The 19,527-nt window shown below is 33.6% G+C and overlaps 1 protein-coding gene across 1 annotated transcript; it reads left to right on the top strand.

Annotated features, from left to right (window-relative positions):
• Nucleotides 1–591: 591 nt before the first annotated feature.
• Nucleotides 592–14,473, top strand: LOC131955825 (uncharacterized). Its single transcript, XM_059320107.1, has 22 exons — nucleotides 592–792; nucleotides 1,279–1,396; nucleotides 3,258–3,548; nucleotides 3,898–3,950; nucleotides 4,596–4,617; nucleotides 5,213–5,265; nucleotides 5,723–5,744; nucleotides 5,931–5,971; nucleotides 6,263–6,305; nucleotides 6,819–6,871; nucleotides 7,325–7,346; nucleotides 7,547–7,587; nucleotides 7,867–7,909; nucleotides 8,409–8,461; nucleotides 8,733–8,775; nucleotides 9,658–9,750; nucleotides 10,446–10,868; nucleotides 11,141–11,176; nucleotides 12,470–12,523; nucleotides 13,092–13,124; nucleotides 13,269–13,304; nucleotides 14,304–14,473. Exons 2-22 carry the CDS (start codon nucleotides 1,324–1,326, stop codon nucleotides 14,471–14,473), a joined length of 1,698 nt encoding a protein of 565 aa, XP_059176090.1. The 5' UTR covers nucleotides 592–792; nucleotides 1,279–1,323.
• The last annotated feature ends 5,054 nt before the right edge of the window (nucleotides 14,474–19,527 follow it).

Here is a 19,527-nt window from a genome sequence, read left to right on the forward strand (position 1 = left end):
AAGGCGGACACGGGGTATGCGGGGTATGCGGGGGGGGGGGGGGGGGGGGTCCGCATCGAGTGACATCATTTATGGGGTGACACCACAACGAAAAATAATACAATTTACTATCAAAACTATGTATTATCTCGTTAAAATACAAATAAAATAGTAGGGGGAGATGGGTGACACCGAATCGAAAATACACAAATATTTGAGGGGTGGGCTGGGAGGGGGGTGACACCCTTAGTTACCGCACCAGGTGATACCCGACCTAGTTACGCTATCGCTCGGTCAGAACAGGGTTTACCCATAAACGAATGTATTGCAACCTTTAAATAGACAGTTATAAATACACTTCTGCTATTACGTACTGTTACTAGTTCGAAAATTTTGACACATTCATTCGAAATGCAAAATTTGTCCACTTCAGAGGCAATACACTTTGAAAAAATACAACTAGTAGACACTAACTTTTTGTGATAGTGTAAATACAAAATGAATTTAAGAAAAAACAGAGAAGAAAAAATATACTTTGATAAATCACGGTACTACCAAAACTGGTTTTCCCGATCTTAGGTGTCTCAGTCTAATTTTGTACCTATCAGAGGAGACGCCATTTTGTAAACAAGGAAAACAAACAGGCCTGAAAGAAAATTTCTATTCAAGATAAGCTGGTTAGCTTTCCTTCAGTAGGAGTGGTACATCGACAATAGTCTACTTTACTACAGGAAAACAACTTTGTATATTTTGTAAATCTTTTAAATACAGGTGTAAGATTCTCGTCTAAATATGTTCCTTACTTTAATGCAGGTATTTATATAAAATTATGTGGTTAATGCTTATAAAAATATATAGATATTTTAAGGTTTTTTGGAAATGCTTTGCTTTTTCTTATAATATTTCTGATATTTTAACATTTTTATATTAAACTGCTCTTAGAACAATATAATTAAACACAATTGTTGTAATTTATTAACTTTAAAGAGACAAGTGCCATATTTTCAGGCAAATGAGACGACTAGGCCTATAAGAGTAAACGCAACTTTTAAGATATTGGTTTTTGAGATACTGGCCATCTCAGAATTTTGAGAAAATTTCGTAAAAAAGTTGTCTTAGACATTGGAAAATACTAAACTTTAAAAATACAATTTTAAACTATTTTCCATTTAAATTCCTGAATTCTCTAGTACGTGTGAGTAGGGTAACTAAATGTGTAATCAATACGCCTACATTTTCAATAGTTTCATCTTTTGTTTTCTTAAATAATGTCGGTCGGACAATTATTATATTTCAAAGTTATAGAGTATACTATCTCCAACCACGTTGTATCATTCTGATGTGATGGTCTTGAAGATGCCTGCAGCCTTAAGTTATATATTCCTTTCTTTGATGATCGCCTCCTACATTACACAAAGTAAGTAAAATTTAAAGTCAATCTATTTTATCGTCTACCTATACAGCAATGTATTATAACCAAAACGTGTATGTAACTGAAACAGTTAGTGTGCTTTACGACAAAAAAGTAATCAAATATGACGCGAAAAAGCATTTTTTAGCAATACTGATTTCGCTATTTTGAAAAGCTTCTCCTCAACCGGCTATAGGGCCTACATATTTTAATACTTTGAAATAGTTTTGGACCACATTTTGTTTAGAAAATACAAAAAAAAAAAAGAAAAAAAAACAACAGCGGCAACCATGGCAACTGTTCGACTGCAACTGTAGACAAATATCTGAAGTCGACACCCCCTCCCAGTGGCGTAGCGAGGTCGGGTGTCACCCGGTGCGGCACTTAATGGTGTCACCCCCCAGAGGTGTAGCGACCCTTCCCGGGGACAAACTTTCAAGTTTTCGATTTGCACCCCCCCCCTCAAACTTTCGATTTGCACCCCCCCTCAAGTTTTTCTCTATATATTTTGCTATTTTTTGCCTTGGTGTCACCCCCCTAAATGGTGTCACCCGGTGCGGTCCGCACCCCCGCCCCCCCCCTCGTTACGCCCCTGCCCCCTCCCCTCCCCAATCAGCCCACTTGTTTCCAGACATTCTTTTATAGAAGAACCTTAATTAAACATGTATATTGGAATACCGTTGATATTATCATAAACGCATTTCGTCGTCACTTTCTTCTTATACTCTAACATTATATTATCATATTTTTAACGATCTAAATGTATGTTTAAACATGATGTGGATAGGTTAACCTTACAAAAAAAAACTTTTTTGTATGGGCTTATATTTTATTTCAAGTTATTTCGTCATACTCAAAGAAATAAAATATCGGGCCTACCTAAATATTTATAAATAGATTCAATAATAAGGTCGGCTATTTAAAAATCCTACGACAGCGTATAGTTCGAAGCCGTGTTATATATATTGCTTATATCTCGGCGACATCCTTGTATGAAACAAACGGTCAAATGCCGACCGGGCGATTTTCAAATGGGCGATCCCAAAACTGTTTAATTACCAGCTTGGCGATAGGCTGTAAATTAATAAATAGATACATGCATAGGTTATTATTTTAGTTTACCGGGGGGGGGGGGGTGGAATTTTTATACCAGTGTCCGATAATGGAATCTTCTTTAAAAAGGGGTGTACGGTTATTTACTTAACTAAAATACACATATGGCTTGCTAATGTCAATGCTAACTAACCCTATCCAGGCCCTATCCCTAACCCCCAACGCTAGTCCTACCATACGCCTAACCCTAATTTCTATAATTAATTATCGTGATTACAATACTACTAACAACCCAACACACCTATTTTTTTTGGGAGAGTCCATTATCGGATATCGGTATCTAAAATCACCCAGTTTACCTAGCCAGTGGTTTTCGGGAAATGCCGGAATTAGCTCTCTCGTCAGGGCCCTATCTCCAGTCCCGAGATGTGTGGTGGTAACATATATGGTGTTACTGTGTATAAAATGGCCAAAATCTAACGGGATGGAGTGGTCGTGTGTTAGAGTATACGACTGCTACCCCAAAAATATAGAGTTCAAATCCTGGCTCAATCCCGCTAAATGGGTAACTGACTCATGTTAAGGGTAGTAAAGGCCGGTGGGGAATGTGCTGACATATTTTGAAAATTTTTATATGATTGATTCTTAAAATATTTTTTTTTTAAATTTTTATCAAGCTTATATTTTTCTTATTTTTAAATTTACTACCGCTTTGTAGTCAAGATTGACAAAAACACGATTTATATCCATGTCAACAAAAATAAATGAGGGGAGGTTTTTCGTAAACTCGTTGATTCCCATGATTATATTTCAGCCGTTGCCATAGGACCCACTGAACAAGACCTCGAGCAAGCGCGAAAAGAATGTGAAGCTAAAAATAAACTTTTTTGCCCCAAATATGGCAAATGCTGTGAGCATACAGACTTTTGCCACGAAGGCACGTGTGAAACGTGTTTTCCCATCAACATGGCAGAGGATTCCAGACTTGCGTTTTGTCAGCAGTTGTTCAACAACTCATCACCGCTACCAATGAGAAGCAACTCTTGTGACCATTTTCTAGTATGTCGTTCCCTGTTTAGCTTCAAGGAGTTATTGAACATTGATGGTAATTATAATATGTATATTACTTAAAGAAGCTCATTTCATAATTTTTAAAGTAAAATTAGTTTTGTAATTTGTTAATGTAAGATCTGCTATGCAACGGCGTCTGTTAAATGATTAAAAAAAACAAACAAAACATTGTTTTTGTTTTCTAAAATTCTCGTCTATTTTTTAGATTTTTAACATAGATCTATAGTCTATACTCATCAAGTTGAAGAAACCGCATAGAAAATGTATTGTTTTAATATTATCTCTAATTTTATCGAGTTCTTCATTAACGTTATAAACCGGAAACATTCATTTTATACACATATTACAGTAAGACAAAAGATGCTTTTATTTTTACTAATTAGAACAAGATTTTCAAATAAACTGGCTTAAACAAAATTTGAGCGCTGCACAAAATGTAAGTAAAACATATTTTGGTACTTATTTTTCTTTCAGTTAATTTTAAAACCACTTGCATACTATCGACATAAATTTTACTTACCTTTTGAAATTGAAATATATTTTATAATTGAATTTTGAATACTTTTAACTGATAAAAATAACCTGTTCTTTAAAACTAACTTTTTCTCACTTCGCAGGTTTTTAACACTAAAAAGCCTACTACTTTTTTTATTTTTGTAACAATACCAACCATATTTTCAGTAATTGTTCTTCATGCAAAAAATGAAACTTGTAAAATGTAAAAAAAATGTAAGAGTCACGTCACATTATCTTAACTACCCATCCCAGTCGTCGTCACTCGTCGTTAGAAAAATCTAAACTCAAACTACTCCCCAGTATTTCTACCCAGCATCTCACAGGGGTGGAGATAGGAGGGGGATATGTACAGTACCCCCAGAGCAATAGAAAAATATATATTATTGTTACAGAAAAAATATACTTTATACTTTCAACCCAACCCACCTTCCCTACCCGAGAAAAGTTTCGGAAAAAAAATTGCTTCCCATAGGAGTGTAACATTATAGACAGCGTCCTAGAATATAAAATACATAATTTATCCAGTTTGTAATCTTACAATTGCTATATTAAATTATCTTTTTAGGAAATAAAACAGCTAAAAGAAGGTAAAATAATTTAAATATTTTTTTATCTTGTAACAAACATTAAAATCATTATTTGTGTGCTAAAGGCTGGCTAGTAGTACATTCTTCTGAAATGTTCAAATGTTGAAATGTAAAACAAAAATTTAAGGTAATTAATTTTAAAACATTCCTATTGTTTAAATGCTTTTAAGTACTGCTACAGCAAATTCCTAAATGTCTTACATGTATTCTTTAACACAAACATCAGCTATAAACATACCCCACTCAAAACATACCCCACTCAAAACATACCCCACTCAAAACAAAGTTATCTATATGATGTGGCTGATCTTTCTGTGTTTTAGTAATATGTACATTGTTTTCTTGTATTGATTAGAATACGCAAGAAACACGAACACGCCAAAATAGCGTCCACATTATGTTATGTTTTATGTGCTTATGAAGGATGTGTGTGTTTGTGTGTGTGTGTGTGTGTGGGGGGGGGGGGTGTTGAGGTAGGGCTTCAATTCCTCTAGGCTACCATGATAATAAAAAAAATCTATATATCCCAGTCAGTTCTGTAGAGCTTTAAACCATTCATTTTAAAACATATATTGTTTTGTTTTTAAACTATTAGAACTGGCTCATCAAAAAGATGAACACAACAAAACCCTGATCTTGGAACAAAAAGTAAGACATTAAAAAATCAAATTGTATTATCATAATTGATTTAATTATACAAATCTTTGTTTGAAATATTAAATTCCCAGTAAAACGTATTTATATCTATTAAAAAGAAATTAAAAATGATAAGAAATTGTAAGTAAAAAAACAAACATTTCTTACTAAAATAAAATAAAATTTATAATTGCTTCGTTGATTTATAATTTAATTTAATCTTTGTATTTTACGCAACATTTACTAAATCGTTTATTTTATTTCAACATCATAGGAAAGACAAAAGTTTCTGCTTTAATAGTTGTTTTTTTTAATCTCGAGACCATTTTACGTGCTCATGTGTTCTAGGGAAATTAATATAGAAATTTAAGGGTTTTTAATTATAAATTATTAACTTAGGTATTTATTATACTATATTATACTCATGTGATTTTTAAAATTTATTTCCGTAAATCGCAATTTCCAATAGGCGACAAAGAAACTCGAAGAAGGTAAATATTACAAACACTTTCGGGAATTATAATATAACTATTTTGTTTTACATTAAACACAATGAAATAATACAAATAGAACTTAAAACCCAGTGTTTGAATATGGAAATAAACACACTGTTCTTTTCTGTTTAAAATATTTGTTATATTGAGCATAAACTCGTCGCTTTTTATATTTTTCACTAGAATTAAAGTTGATAAAACAAAGTTTGAACTCTACGTTTATGGTACGTAGGAGTCAGTTTTTAGTAACAGTACAAGTATACTAGCTTGTAAAATTAATTATTCAGGCATGATATATAGTATCAATTTATTACAGCTATAAAATAACGTACTTAAAGAGAAATAAAGATGTTTACTTAATAATTATCTTAGAATTTATGAGTTTCCTAAATTTACAATATTTGTTTAAGTGCGTAAATGTAATTTTAGAAAAGATGATAAAAATTAATTTCTCTTACGTAATATAAAAATGTATAAAACCATCTACAACTTTTCGATTTAAAATATCAAATCAGGAAAAAGCAAAGCTTGAAAAGGAAGTAAAAGAAATAAGAGATGGTAAGATGTTTTCACTACAAAACGATTTCACGATAACATTTAGCATTTTTATTTGATTAATGTAGCGGTTATTGTAGCGGCTTGTATTTTACAGTACTGTATACTTACTTATTTTTTTAATCTGTGTGCATGTGTGTATGAAAACATGCTTTAGATATGTCATACATGTTGTAATTGATTTTTTTTCATAGCGTTACAAAACGTATGTTATAGTTTTAATACTCGGATTTAAAAAAATCAAATTAGAAATGTTTTTTCTAGTTCGGACATGAAGATCATTAGAAATGACCATATGGCATCCACATTATGTTGTGTTTTATGTGTTTGTGTAGGATGTGTGTGTGTGTGTGTGGTGGGGTGGGGTGGGGGTGGGGGTGCGGGGTTGCGTTAGGGGGTAAGGCTTCAATTTCTGTAGGCTTCTATGATAATCAAAATTCTAAATGTCCCACTTAGTTCTGTTGAATTGTAAACAATTCCATTTAAAGCATATATTGTTTTTCTTTAAACTATTAGAACTGGCTCATCAAAAAGATTTTAACAACAAAAACCAGCTCCTAGAACGAAAAGTAAGACATTAAAATCAAATTGTATTAACATGATTGATTTAATTATACTAATTTAAAAAAAATTAAATATCTAGTAAAATATATTTATACGTATTAAAAATACATTAAATGTAATAAAAATGTAAATACTAAATACGTTTAATATAACTTCTTACTAAAACAATAAAAATAAAATGTATACTTGCTTTGTTGATGTATGATTTAATTGTTATATTTAACGCAACATTTACTTAATCGTTTATCTTATTTTAACATCATAGGAAAGACTAACGTTTCTGCTTTAATAGTTTTTTAAAATCTTTTGACAATTTAACGTGCTTATGTGTTCTAGGAAAAGATATATAACAATCCGAGGTTTTTTAAAATTATAGTTTATTAACCTAGTTATTTATTATACTATATTATACTTATGTGTATTTTTGTTTATTTATGTAAATTGCATATTTCCAATAGGCGACAAAGAAACTCGAAGAAGGTAAATATTTTAAAATTTATCTTTATTGACACTTTCGAGAAATGTAATATAGCTGAAATATTCATATCAAACACAACTAAAAAATACAAATAAAAATTAAAACCCATTGTTTGAATGTAGAAATAAACACACTGTTCTTTTCTGTTGAAAATATTTGTTATATTTAGCATAAAACTGTTGCTTTTTATTTTCTTCAATAGAATTAAAGTTGATGAAACAAAGTTTGAACTCTACGATTCTGGTACGGAGGAGTTAGTTTTTATTTAAAGTGCAAATAGAGAAGGTTGTAAAATGTGTTATTCAGGCATGATGTATAGCATCAATTATTACAGCTATAAAAAATCGTAGTTAAAAAGCAATATAATGTTAAAATACTTAATTATTTTAGAATTTTTGATTTTACTAAATTTATAATATTTGTTTATGCGCGTCAAACTAATCGTCAAATTAATTTCTCTAACGTTATATAAAAAATGTATAAAACCATCTACAACTTTTTCAATTTAAAATATTAAATCAGGAAAAAGCAAATTTGGAAAAAGAAGTAAAAGACATGAAAGATGGTAAGATATTTTCACTACAAATCGAATTGTTGACAACATTTTTGCATGTTCATGTATATAATGTATCAGGCTTGTATTTTACAGCGCTGTATGTTTACTTTATTTTTTTTTCGTAAAGGATATTTTTAGTCTGTGTGAAAACATTCAATATCTCTAACTTTCTTTTATTGATCTTATTCATAACATTTTAAAAAATTCCTTATAAATTTAATACACGGATTAAATAAAAAAAAATTAGGAATATAAAGTTACCCTATTGTAGATGAAGATCAATAGGACTGATGAAATGGAGAAAACAGTTGTATTCTTTGTTTTCGCGGAGAATGCATGTGTGTGTGGGGGAGGGGGGGGGGGGGAGGATACGGGGTGAGGCTTCGATTTTTCTGAGCTAACATGGTCACTAACAAAAAGTCTAAACACTCCTACCTAGCTATGTTGAATTTTAAACTATTCCACTCAAAAGCATACAGTAGATTTGTTTTGTTTTCAAAACTATTAGATCAAGCTAATCAAAAAGAACTAGTCAACAAACAACACATCATGGAACAAAAAGTAAGGCACTTTAAATCAAGATTAATTAACAAGATGGATTTAATTAGACAGAACCTTGTTTTAAATTTCAATTTCCAAGTAGATTTTTTTTCCATCTATTAAAAATGAAATTTAATTAAAAAATTGTAAAAAAAAAACAACAAAATTTTATATAATTTCTATATAAAATAAAATAGAATAAAATGTAAACGTGCTTTGGTGATTCGTAGTTTTATTTAATTTTATATTTCATATAACAACGTTAATCATTTATTTTATTCTAACATCATAGGAGAGACAAAAGCTTCAAGACGATTTCCTACAGTTAAAGCAAAGTAATTTATTACACTTTTATGTTCTTCATCAGGGTATTGTAGAAACTTATCAGCTGTATAGTTAGCAAACAGTAGAGAAGATTATATAATTATGTGATTTTCTCTTATTCAAGAATTATATACTTATGTATTTGAGATGATTCACGTGCTATATACTTAATAGGGTGTGTTTTCATGCCCAGCATTAAAGGACGGCTTGGTTGAATTGTAGAGTATACGACTGCAAACCCGAAAGTCTCGAGTTCGAATCCAAGTCAGTACTACGTCCCTTAGTCCACCCAGCTCTGATATGTTCCTGGCTTACGTAGGGGCTGGTGGTCATAGTGCTGATCACACGATCCCTTCATATACTGAGGTCAAGATACATATCAACTCTACTTCATCTGCCCAATAGTTAATTAGGTCTGAAAGGGGTCATTTACTTCTTTTAATTCACGTTACTTCAATTACACAATGGAACAAAATGATAAACACAATCCTCATTGTTTTTTGACTGAATTTTTTATCTTAGGGATCATCCATACATTACGTCACACCTTTCTGGCGATTTTTACCTACTCTCTCCCCTCCATCACACAACGTCACAAAAGCCAGACCCCCCCCATCTAAAATGACGTCACACCCCAACCTACAACCCCCTTATATATTTGAACTTTTTAAAAATGCTAAAGTTTGACGTCATACTATCTTAACTACATCCCTTGCCACTCATCACCGATCGTCACAAAATTACCGACCTCCCCCTCCACCTACGAGTGTGATGTCATTTATGGACGACCCCATAAAGTGTACCATTTCTAGCATTGTTAGATTAAGTACCGGAATTTTATTCCGTTACGGTCAATGTCTTAAAGCTCCATGTTTTCCTTATAATTCTTTCAGCTGCCTTATGTCTAGGAATATTTGGGACTTTGGCAGGTATTGGAGTGATACTTGCAACCATGGCATTCGTAGTAGTACGGTTGGTGAAGACAGGTAATCACACATTTTTCTGAATAGTAATTTTCATCTAGTGGAAAATTAAAATATAATTTTTTATTATTGCAAGCTTTTATTTAACTTGCTTCCTCTGTTTGGCGTTGTGAGTTGAAACTGGCGAGCGAAATTTTGCGCATTTCTAACCAGCCAATTTCATCAAAACTTGGCACGTTGGTCAAAACACAATGACAATGCAATTTGACATCCAATTTGACAATGGGATGCTTATTAAATTTTTAAAGAATTAATTAATATTTCTTACATTAAGTAATATTTAACGCGCTATTATATGCCTACACACATTTTTAATTCTTAAATTCTAGAAACGCTATTCAATTTAATAATATAACTACCCACACTTTTATTTTTAGTTATTTAAGATTTTTTTTTCATATATTTAAAGAAAAGAACTTATTTTCTCCTATGCAGTACATAATTATATAAAAACTTATTGAACATTTATTTAATTTTTTTTTATATTTACAATTTCACGAGCTTTTGTTTTTGTGTGTTTTTTTTCACATCGCACTGCTGACAAAATATTTATACCAAGTTTGTAAGGGTAGACTTGCAAGGAAAATAAACACACATCACTATCTATCAAACTTTTATTCAGAATGTTTAGATGTTGTTTAAAAACTAGAAGTCATATTTGGAAGAAGAAACAATCACGTTTTTTTTTAAAATTTCAGATTGGTTCAGATATTTGTTCCCAGAACAGTTCCGTCCTGCTTCTAAATCGAAAAATTATCAGTATAAAACTTGCGCGACTAACGGAGAAGCATCTAACGAATTAGTGGCTCAGAGCGAAAGTCATGAACAATGTGTAAAAACAACATACTTTGATGAGTTTGTAAAGTCTACCATAACACAATGTGTCCAGAATAGAGATTTAGAGCTATATGTAAAAATGAACAAACTGAATGAAGACTATCTACCTAAGAAAGATATAGAGGAACGCTTTATAGCTAAGAAAGATCTACAGGAAAGCTATCTAGATAAGACATTTATAAAGGAACACTATCTAGATAAGGAAGAATTAGAGGGCAAGTTTGGCAAAAAAGACAATCCAAAAAAAGAAAAGAAAGTTCGGTGTTGCACCAATACTCCGGAAGGTAAAATTTTAAAAAGTTGACCAGTTAACCTGTCATTACAAATTAATAATTTGGATTTTATATGTTCTCTCTCTATGTTCTGATCTATTCTGGCGGCTTCATTAAGCATCTCAATAAAATAATATATAAATATAATATAATAATAATAATAATAAATAGGTGAATAATAATTATTTGCAAATTAAAATCACAAGTATATGAATGCAAAAGACATTTGTTTTGCAACAGAAAACGCCGGTATCTCATTATATGTAGTTTTCTGTATGTTACAGAGGCCGAAAATGACGTTCACGTTCACTTGGTTGAAGGTAATTATTTCTAATTGTAACAGATAGCTATTTAGGGAAGAAATTATTTGGATTTAAAAATAAAAAAATAGTATTTTTCTATCTTATTTTGTCAACTCTCTCTTATATCGATTGTTCAACAACCCAAAATGAACTTTGCTCAGAAAATTGGAGGGTAACACAAAAAAACAACAAACACCCCCTAGAGCTGTTTCATAAACACGTTTTTGTGTTAGATTGTGAAGGTATAAAGGTAATATAATATTCCCAATCTACGCCTATGCGAGTTATGCAGACTAGTGCATGCGGAGTACGAAATAAAACAATGATAAGAAGTGGTGGATAGGTCATACTTCAAGAAAGACAGTTGAATGACACCACTAGACAGACTTTTGGAGGTCGGCGTAGTCGGGTCGGATAAGCTCCATGTTGCTGAATCGAAAATTCCCGATTTCACTCCCCCGGAAGGATGAGGCTCGACAGCAGGGGACAGCCACTCTTCTATGAGAGACAACTCTAAAAACAACTGCTGCCTTGTAGTTTCTTCTTGGTTGGACAAAAACTTTGGAAGCAAATCCAAAAAGAAAAGCAGGCTGAGATCGGAGTCAACTGGCTACATGACACATAAAAGGTTGACACGAAATACTTAATTGTGTTGGAAGGAGTCTCTTCATACAATAAAATAAAGAAGGAAGAAGAAGAAGATAGACGTTGAGGTATGACCCACAGGAAAAGCGCAAGATAAAAAAAAAATAATGAAGTTTCTACTAGGAAAAGATGTTTCGGCAGAAAATACGAAACTCAATAGTTGTGCGCATGCGTAGTGACCTTATTAGCTGCGCTAGGGTTAGGGTTAGTTAGGGTTAGGGTTCTGCGGTTTGTTTGTAAACACGAATGTGCAGTAGCATCGAAAACATCGCCGCGAATGAAGGCGGTAGTTTCTCTCCATTGCGCTTGCGTATCTTTTCCCCGACTAGAATCGGCCATCAAAAAAATTCACGGGGGTGAAATGATTCGGTAGTCAAGGCCTAAGTTTAAAAAAAACAACCTAGCACAATTTTGTTTTTCGTATCTGAAATGTCGTCACGGCCCTGTACTTCTTAGTGAGCTGAAACGATTAATGATAATAAGAAAACGAGTGAGTTAAATAAGTAGAAAACTGTCTGGGTTTTGCAGACTCCACCATTGTGTGATAGTCAGATGTCTTTATTAAAATTGATATAGTTTGTACGAGCGTGATATGTATATCAGATGTATACATTTTTAAAATATAATTTTACCATTGTTTTCATTTGAACAACTAATCCTTCACAGATTGTTCAAATACGCTTAATGATTTAAAGCTACGGTTTGATGAGTTTGAGAAAGGTAGGAATTTTACATATTGCACTTGATATTTTCGGAGGTGGGGGGCGGACATTGGTAAAAGTATATGTTTTCTATAGAAATTCCATTTCGCTGGGGGGGGGGGGGGTAGAATTTCTCCCCCGAAGAAATGCCGGGAACAAAGGCTGTTGAGTATGTGTCTGTGCGAGTTCGTGTATGTGTAAGTTGGAAAACCCTAAAATATTTAACCAACATAGAAATTAGTGGATGTTACACTTTGTTTCATAGGACCATTAAATAACGATTTAAAGTCTGTGGTTATTCATGATATAAAGTAATAACTAAGTGATTAGCGCGAACCCATTGTAATACGCGAACGTGATTACGTTTTGTCTGTACCTACCACCCTCCCCTCTCCCCACTGACATACGTATCTGTCCCCACCCTCCATGACCCTTGACCTCCTCTGTGAAACTCAATACCATCTTTTATTTTATATTTGTCTTATAATATGTTGTTTTGATACATCGATTTTTAACTCTTATCTACATTAGAATTTAATTTTCTACATGCCATCATGTCTGTTTCTTTTAATTTTTTTATTTACAAGATATTAAACACCAATTGAACATAATCAAAGCAAGTAAGTAATGAACTTTTTTATCGCAACGTGTGCGTTCTTATGTTACTAAATAATTTAGCTTCTTTATCTTCAAAAAATGAAATTTAAGATTTTATTTGTTTCAATAAATATAAAACATTAATTAATTAAAATGCATTTTCTCAGAGCTGAAAGTTGACGATGGTAATCATATGATCACAGGTAAGTTTTGACTACTTTATCAACTTGCTCGTCTAAATACTCTACGTGTTGTAAAAGTAATTAGTAAAATATATTCACATCTTTTCGGTATTTAAAATTTTACCTACAAGCCCTGCCTAGCTAATCGTAAAATTAACGTTTTAAGTCTCTATTATTATTTTAAATTAATAAAATCATACCCACAGTTTTGTTCTACATACATATTTTTACTTAATAAATCTCAACTTCTAATTTCTTTCACCAATCTCCGTTATTATCTCACCCTTAGGGGTCGGCGTGGTCGAGTCGGTAAAGCTCATGGTTGCTAAACCGAAAAGTCTCGAACCCTCGGGCAGATGAGGCTCGTTAGCTGGGGACAGCGAATATTCTAGGAGAGACAACTCCAAAATTAAAAAAAATTAAAACAACTGCTGCCTTGTAGTTTGTTCTTGGTTGGACAAAGGCTATGGAAGCAAATCAAAAAAGAAAAGCAGGCTGAAATCGGAGTCAATGGCCTCAATGGCGCATAACCAGCTGACACGTAACGCTTAATTGTGTTGGAGGCGTGGTCGAGTCGGCAAAAAGCTCATGGTTGATAAATTCGAACAGTTTCGCGTTCAAACCCACTGGCAGATAAATCTCGATCCCCTTCAACACTAATAATTAAGAACGAAGAAGAAGAAGATATCACCCTTATTTTTTGATAAACTAACCACGTAGGCATCCAAGTAACCCAACCCAAGTATGCGATTGGTAGGCTTTGGTCAGATTTGTATGTTTTATAATCTAGTTCTGAACCATGTAAGGTTACGTAAAATAAAATGAATTTCGAAGCTAACATCGAGTGTCCGTAATGAACAATCTAGTTCACGCATATGTAGATTTGGGTTATGAACAAGTATCTATACTTTTTTCTCCCTCATTTTATTAGTCTAAAATGAACTCAATAGTAAATGATGTAAACCACAGTACCACAACTACGTTGGTTATACTTAAAAAAAGTATCGGTATCTCTTTCAGGAGCAATCCAGCAGCTTTTTTTGAACCACCCACCCAATAGTCCAAAGATTGTCGAAAATGAGGAGATAGATTTTTTTAACAAGAGTGGGACTGACCAAGAGACGGAATGTCTAATGTCAGAAGCCGCCAGCCCAAAGGCAGTCATTTTACGCCAGTCCAAATTGAATTAGCCACAGATCGAAACGTTAAGTGAAGCTGTGGGGAGAGATCTGTATTATACTAAAAATAGACACAATGTTTATATATTTATATTTTGTATATTTATATTTATTAGTCAGTTTTAAGAGGTCAAAAAAACCGCAATAGGTGTAGAATTTTGAAAAAAGTACGTATGTAAAAAAAATTATTCTGTTTTAAGTAAATGCACAAATAAAAATTTCTTTAAAGACGTTGAAAACAATTCAGAAAAATTGTCCTATTTAGAAACGCAATCCTTCCATGGAAGAATTATGACTAAACTCTGAGTAGCGCTTGAAGTTCTTTGTTTCAAAACAAAATTTGCCGTCGAATGTGCCAGTTGAACAGTGAAGTGTTTTAATGCATTATTATCTTTCGTTTATAACGTTATTGATTTATTGGGCTTAGCGGGATCTTGTTTTGTGCAGTGCAGTGCTGCCGACGAACCGTTTCCGAACTGGAAACTGGGTCGCCTAGTAATATTTAAAAATTAGCATGGTGGAGATTGAGAGGGGCGTTAAATGAAGTTAAGTGATTAACGATGCTAGATAGATAGAACAGTTTTGTTATAACAAATCGGGATCAAATGATAATGTTACGTTATGTCTTGTGATTAAGCGATACTTTCGATTTTTCATATTACAATTGTAACTCATGAAAACTGTAACGTTTACTTAAGCAATTGTTTGTCCAGAAACTTTTTTTATTTGTGAATTTGATGTGATATATTATTTTTATACACTTTTTGAAATAGTATATATCTTGTTAATTTATTCCGTATATTGTAATATACTGTATTATTAGCTTTACGCTGAACTATTTTAAGACTTGCACGTAATTATTTTTGTTCTGAGTTGTATTTGATTTTTTTATCCAACATAGAAGTGTGTTATAATTCTAATATTGTAGGGCATACACGTTTCTAAAGAGCGGGACGAGGGGCGGACTTGTAAGAGACCATATTTTAATTTTATTTTGAATGTATTTTGAGAGTTTGTGGGACGTTTGTACCAATGGATGTTAGATGAACGCGAGTCAAGGGTTGGTTGCAAGTAGTGTTTAATCTGGTAGAAAAGAGGGAAATATAGAAAGTGCAAAGTGCCATATGAGGTCAACACCTAGGCCATTCTTAATCTTATGCGATACATAGAATACCCTTGTGCTACTCTTAAATGTTTTTTATGCCTTGCTTCTATTATCAAATCATGAATCTTAACTGTATGTGTAAATACATTATACAATCCGTTTACACATTTTAATATATGGACATCCACAAAAACTTACATTATTATTTCTATGTAAATAAAATACTTTGTTATGTAATTGCCCTACCTTGAGTATTATATATATGTTACATTCAGATCCTTACATAAACAAACAGTTTGGATAAGACTCATTGTTACAAAACTTTGTGATCGGTGATTTACAACTGTTACATATAAATTAAAAGCGTTTGTCTTAAAATTATATCGAAAAAACTTCTGGAACAACAAACGCTTTTATCTTTTATAATACAGCCTAAGAAAATTTATTTTATTTCTCTTTTAAAAAAAATAATGTATGTTTTTTTTATGGTAAAAGAAATTGTATTTTATTTTTCTTATTTAAAAAATTATTTTATTTTTCTTATTTTAAAAAAAAATGTTTCTATTATCTTATTTAAGAAAAATTGTATTTCTATTTTATTATTAAAAAAAAAGAAAAATTCTTAAATTTCTACTTCCAGCACCGCTGTTATGAATGGGAAAGCACCCATTTTTATTTTGCGGCAATAAGTTTTACATGAGTTATGTCTCTTGGTAAATAATTTGTTACTAGCGTATATAACACGGGGTAAAGTGTTGTAAAAATGCAAAACATCGATTTGATATTTTAACAAATCTCGACGTTTTACATACACCCCACTGAGTCGGAAAAAAATGTAGTTTTTGAAATTTGTCACGTTCGTCTGTGTGTGTTCGTCTGTCTTTAACACGGTAACTTAAGTGCCGTTTCAGTTAAGCTTATCTGGCATTGACATGTGAATCTCGGTCACGCCAATCAAAGCCAATATATAAATGACTATCTGTTCTTTTAGCACCGATGACACTGTACCTGTTAGCACCCAATGTCAAAGCACCTGTTAGCATACAATGTCACTGTACCTGTTAGCACCCAATGACACTCCATATCTGTTAGCACCCAATTACATCATACCTGTTTCCACCCAATGACACTGTACCTGTTAGCACCAAATGCCTCTGTAACTGTTAGCACCCAACTACACCGTACCTGTTAGCACCCAATGTCACAGCACCTGTTAGCACCAAACAACACGCTGTGGCTTTTAGACCTACCGACACTCCAGCCAAAATCTTACCTCACCTGTCAGACATCAGAGTGTCAATAGCATACCTGGCTGTAATCTGACGTAAACATGGGTCACCATGACATTTGACTTGATTATATTTATTTATATCAATGTATTTGATATATGTTGAAAAAACAACTTACAATGCCTTATTTTTTAAAACTATTTTTCAATAATTAAAGCTTACTTTGAATTTGATTTTATCTTTTTTTTTCAAATATTAATAAACTTATCAGGGTAACATAATCGTAATTTTTGTATGTATATGGTCATAAAAAGGTAGTAGTGTCAGATACACATGGGTCTAGGGCTTAACCTCTCCCCCCCCCTTCACATCTTGTGGATTACCATCACCCCGTCACATTGTCGCTACAGCTACAGAACATTACTCACTGTCATTTACCCTTCCCGTCATCAAAGGAGTCTAGAATATAGCCCACTACAAATTACTCCAACCCGTACATTGACATACGAATAGGTTTTATGCCGCACTGTAAATTATCACCATCTCTGACCAGCGCCGTAAAGTTGTAAAAGTGCAAATAAAATCTGCCCAGCACCCATATGATCTGCCGAGCGCTCAACAAAGGTGTCATAAGCCCCCATGTAATCTGCCCAGCACCCATTTAATATGTCCAGTGCCCTTATAATCTGCTCAGAGCTCTGAAAATTTGATTAGATTCCCCTGAAAATCTGCCCAACACCCTTATAATCTGCCCATCGCCCTACACACGTGTCATAAGCGCCCATATAATCTGCCCAGCACCCTTTTGATATGCCCAGTGCCCAGAAAAAAATATACACGTGTCAATAAACTCGAACCAAAACCAAGTCTCAGAACTCTCCTTAGCCTGACCTCCTCGACTTTGCAGAAGTTATTTTTTACCTAACGTTTCTGCTGAGATAATTCCCTCACCGTCACGCCTGAATTCCCACACGTCATACTCTCTTGATGCCCCCCCCCCGACCCCCCCCCCCCCCCAAAAAAAAACCGAGAGGAAATGAAAACCTCCAGGAGATTTTTATCATTATTTAATTGTCGTTAAATGAGTTATCAAACAGCTACAAAATATGTTTTACACTCCATGTGTGTGTGTGTGTGTGTCTGTATATCTTGGTTGGGTGATCGTAAACCCGACTGTTGAGATAAGAGAGTGTGTGTGTGAGAGAGAGAGAAAGAAAGAGACAGCAAGATAAGAGAGAGAGAGAGAGAGAGCGATGGAGAATGGGAGAGAGAGGAAAGAGAGAGGGAGATAGAGAGAGAGGTAGAGTGAGAGAGAGCGAGGTAGAGTGAGAGAGCGAGAGTGAGATAGTCGTAGAGGAAGAGAGAGAGAGGGAGAGAGGGGAGGCGTAATTTTGTGACGGTGTGTTTTGAGGGGGACTTGTGTTCAGATGGCGTGACGTCGTCACACTTTTGCATTTAAAAAAAATGCTGTTAAAAAATGAATTGTAGAATTTATCTCGCGTTTTGGAAAACCTTTTTTTGTTGTAGTAAATTTAGAAAGAAATCAATGGTTAAAATGGGGGGGGGGGGGGGGGGGTTGTAGGCTGAGGTGTGACGTCATGTTAGCGGGTAGGGGCTTTGGCTTTTTGTGACGACGTGTGACGGAGAAGTGCCGAAATAATTTTAAAAAGCGTGACGTCATTTAAGGATGACCCATCAACTGCAACCCCTAATTCTAATTCTAACGTAACAAACACTGCTTCAGAGTTACCCCAACTCTAACCCTAACAAAGAATCCTCTTTAGACCAAGCGATCCATTTTGGACAGATGAAGTAGAGTTGATATGTTTCTTGACCTCGGCATATGAAGGGATTATGTGCCCAAAAGATCTCTTAGTTCTTTAGAGAATTCTTTACTTTAACCCTAACAAGAGATATTGTGCTTCATAAAACCTAGTACTAGCTACCCTCTGTTTTTTTAAAAAAAAAAAAACTTAATTATATCAATAAACAATTGTTTCTTTTACACTTATTCTAACTCTAACATTAGCTGATAAATACTGCAAAACCCTATCAGCTGCACAGAGGCGTAGCGACCTACTCTGGCGCCCGGGGAGAACAATCAATTTTCGCACCTTTCCTCCCATTTTTATTTTAGTTATTCCTGTCTGTGAAAAAGCCCCCCCCCCCCCCCAGTTTAAAAGGTTTGTAGCGCTTCTGACCAGTTACTATCCGTTAACATTTTCTACTTCGGTGTCCCAAATTGAAATAGAAAACAAATAAATCAACCTATCCCGCACCTTATCCTCACCCTATCCCACACCCTATCCCCACCCTATACCCCACCCTATCCCCCACAATACCCCCCACCTATTACATCATATTTAAAAATATAATATCCCACCAAGATTATGAACCAGCGAGGTCTGACATTGTATTACACGGAAGTCCCGTGTGTATACCTGATACGTCATAACTTAGGACAGGTGCACTAACGCCTAACCAGTGCAAAAAGTTTGAAGTAAAACATTTACAAAAGCTGACGTTTGAAAACTGATTCTGTTTTGTTATTAAGTTCGGTCTTACGAAATCTATATTTGAAAGTATTTGAAAAAAAAAACCACTGGACTATTTTAAAGTGATAATGAAAATCAACGCAGTTTTTCTATATTTGTCAATAACTGAATAAAATAATTAAATCTAAATAATTAATCAAAAATTATAATCTCAACAGTCTGCAACCAGTAACATAA

The sequence above is a fragment of the Physella acuta genome, unplaced genomic scaffold, assembly GCF_028476545.2.
Source record: "Physella acuta isolate Inbredline_101_S28 unplaced genomic scaffold, ASM2847654v3 ptg001108l, whole genome shotgun sequence".
NCBI lineage: Eukaryota > Metazoa > Mollusca > Gastropoda > Physidae > Physella > Physella acuta.

Excerpts from the sequence above, each read along its gene's own strand:
- LOC131955825 (XM_059320107.1), top strand. The coding sequence starts at position 1,324 with ATGGTCTTGAAGATGCCTGCAGCCTTAAGTTATATATTCCTTTCTTTG. Across the intron at positions 5,745-5,930 it reads GACAAAGAAACTCGAAGAAG|AATTAAAGTTGATAAAACAA; the intron begins GTAAATATTACA and ends ATTTTTCACTAG. Across the intron at positions 13,305-14,303 it reads TGGTAATCATATGATCACAG|GAGCAATCCAGCAGCTTTTT; the intron begins GTAAGTTTTGAC and ends TATCTCTTTCAG.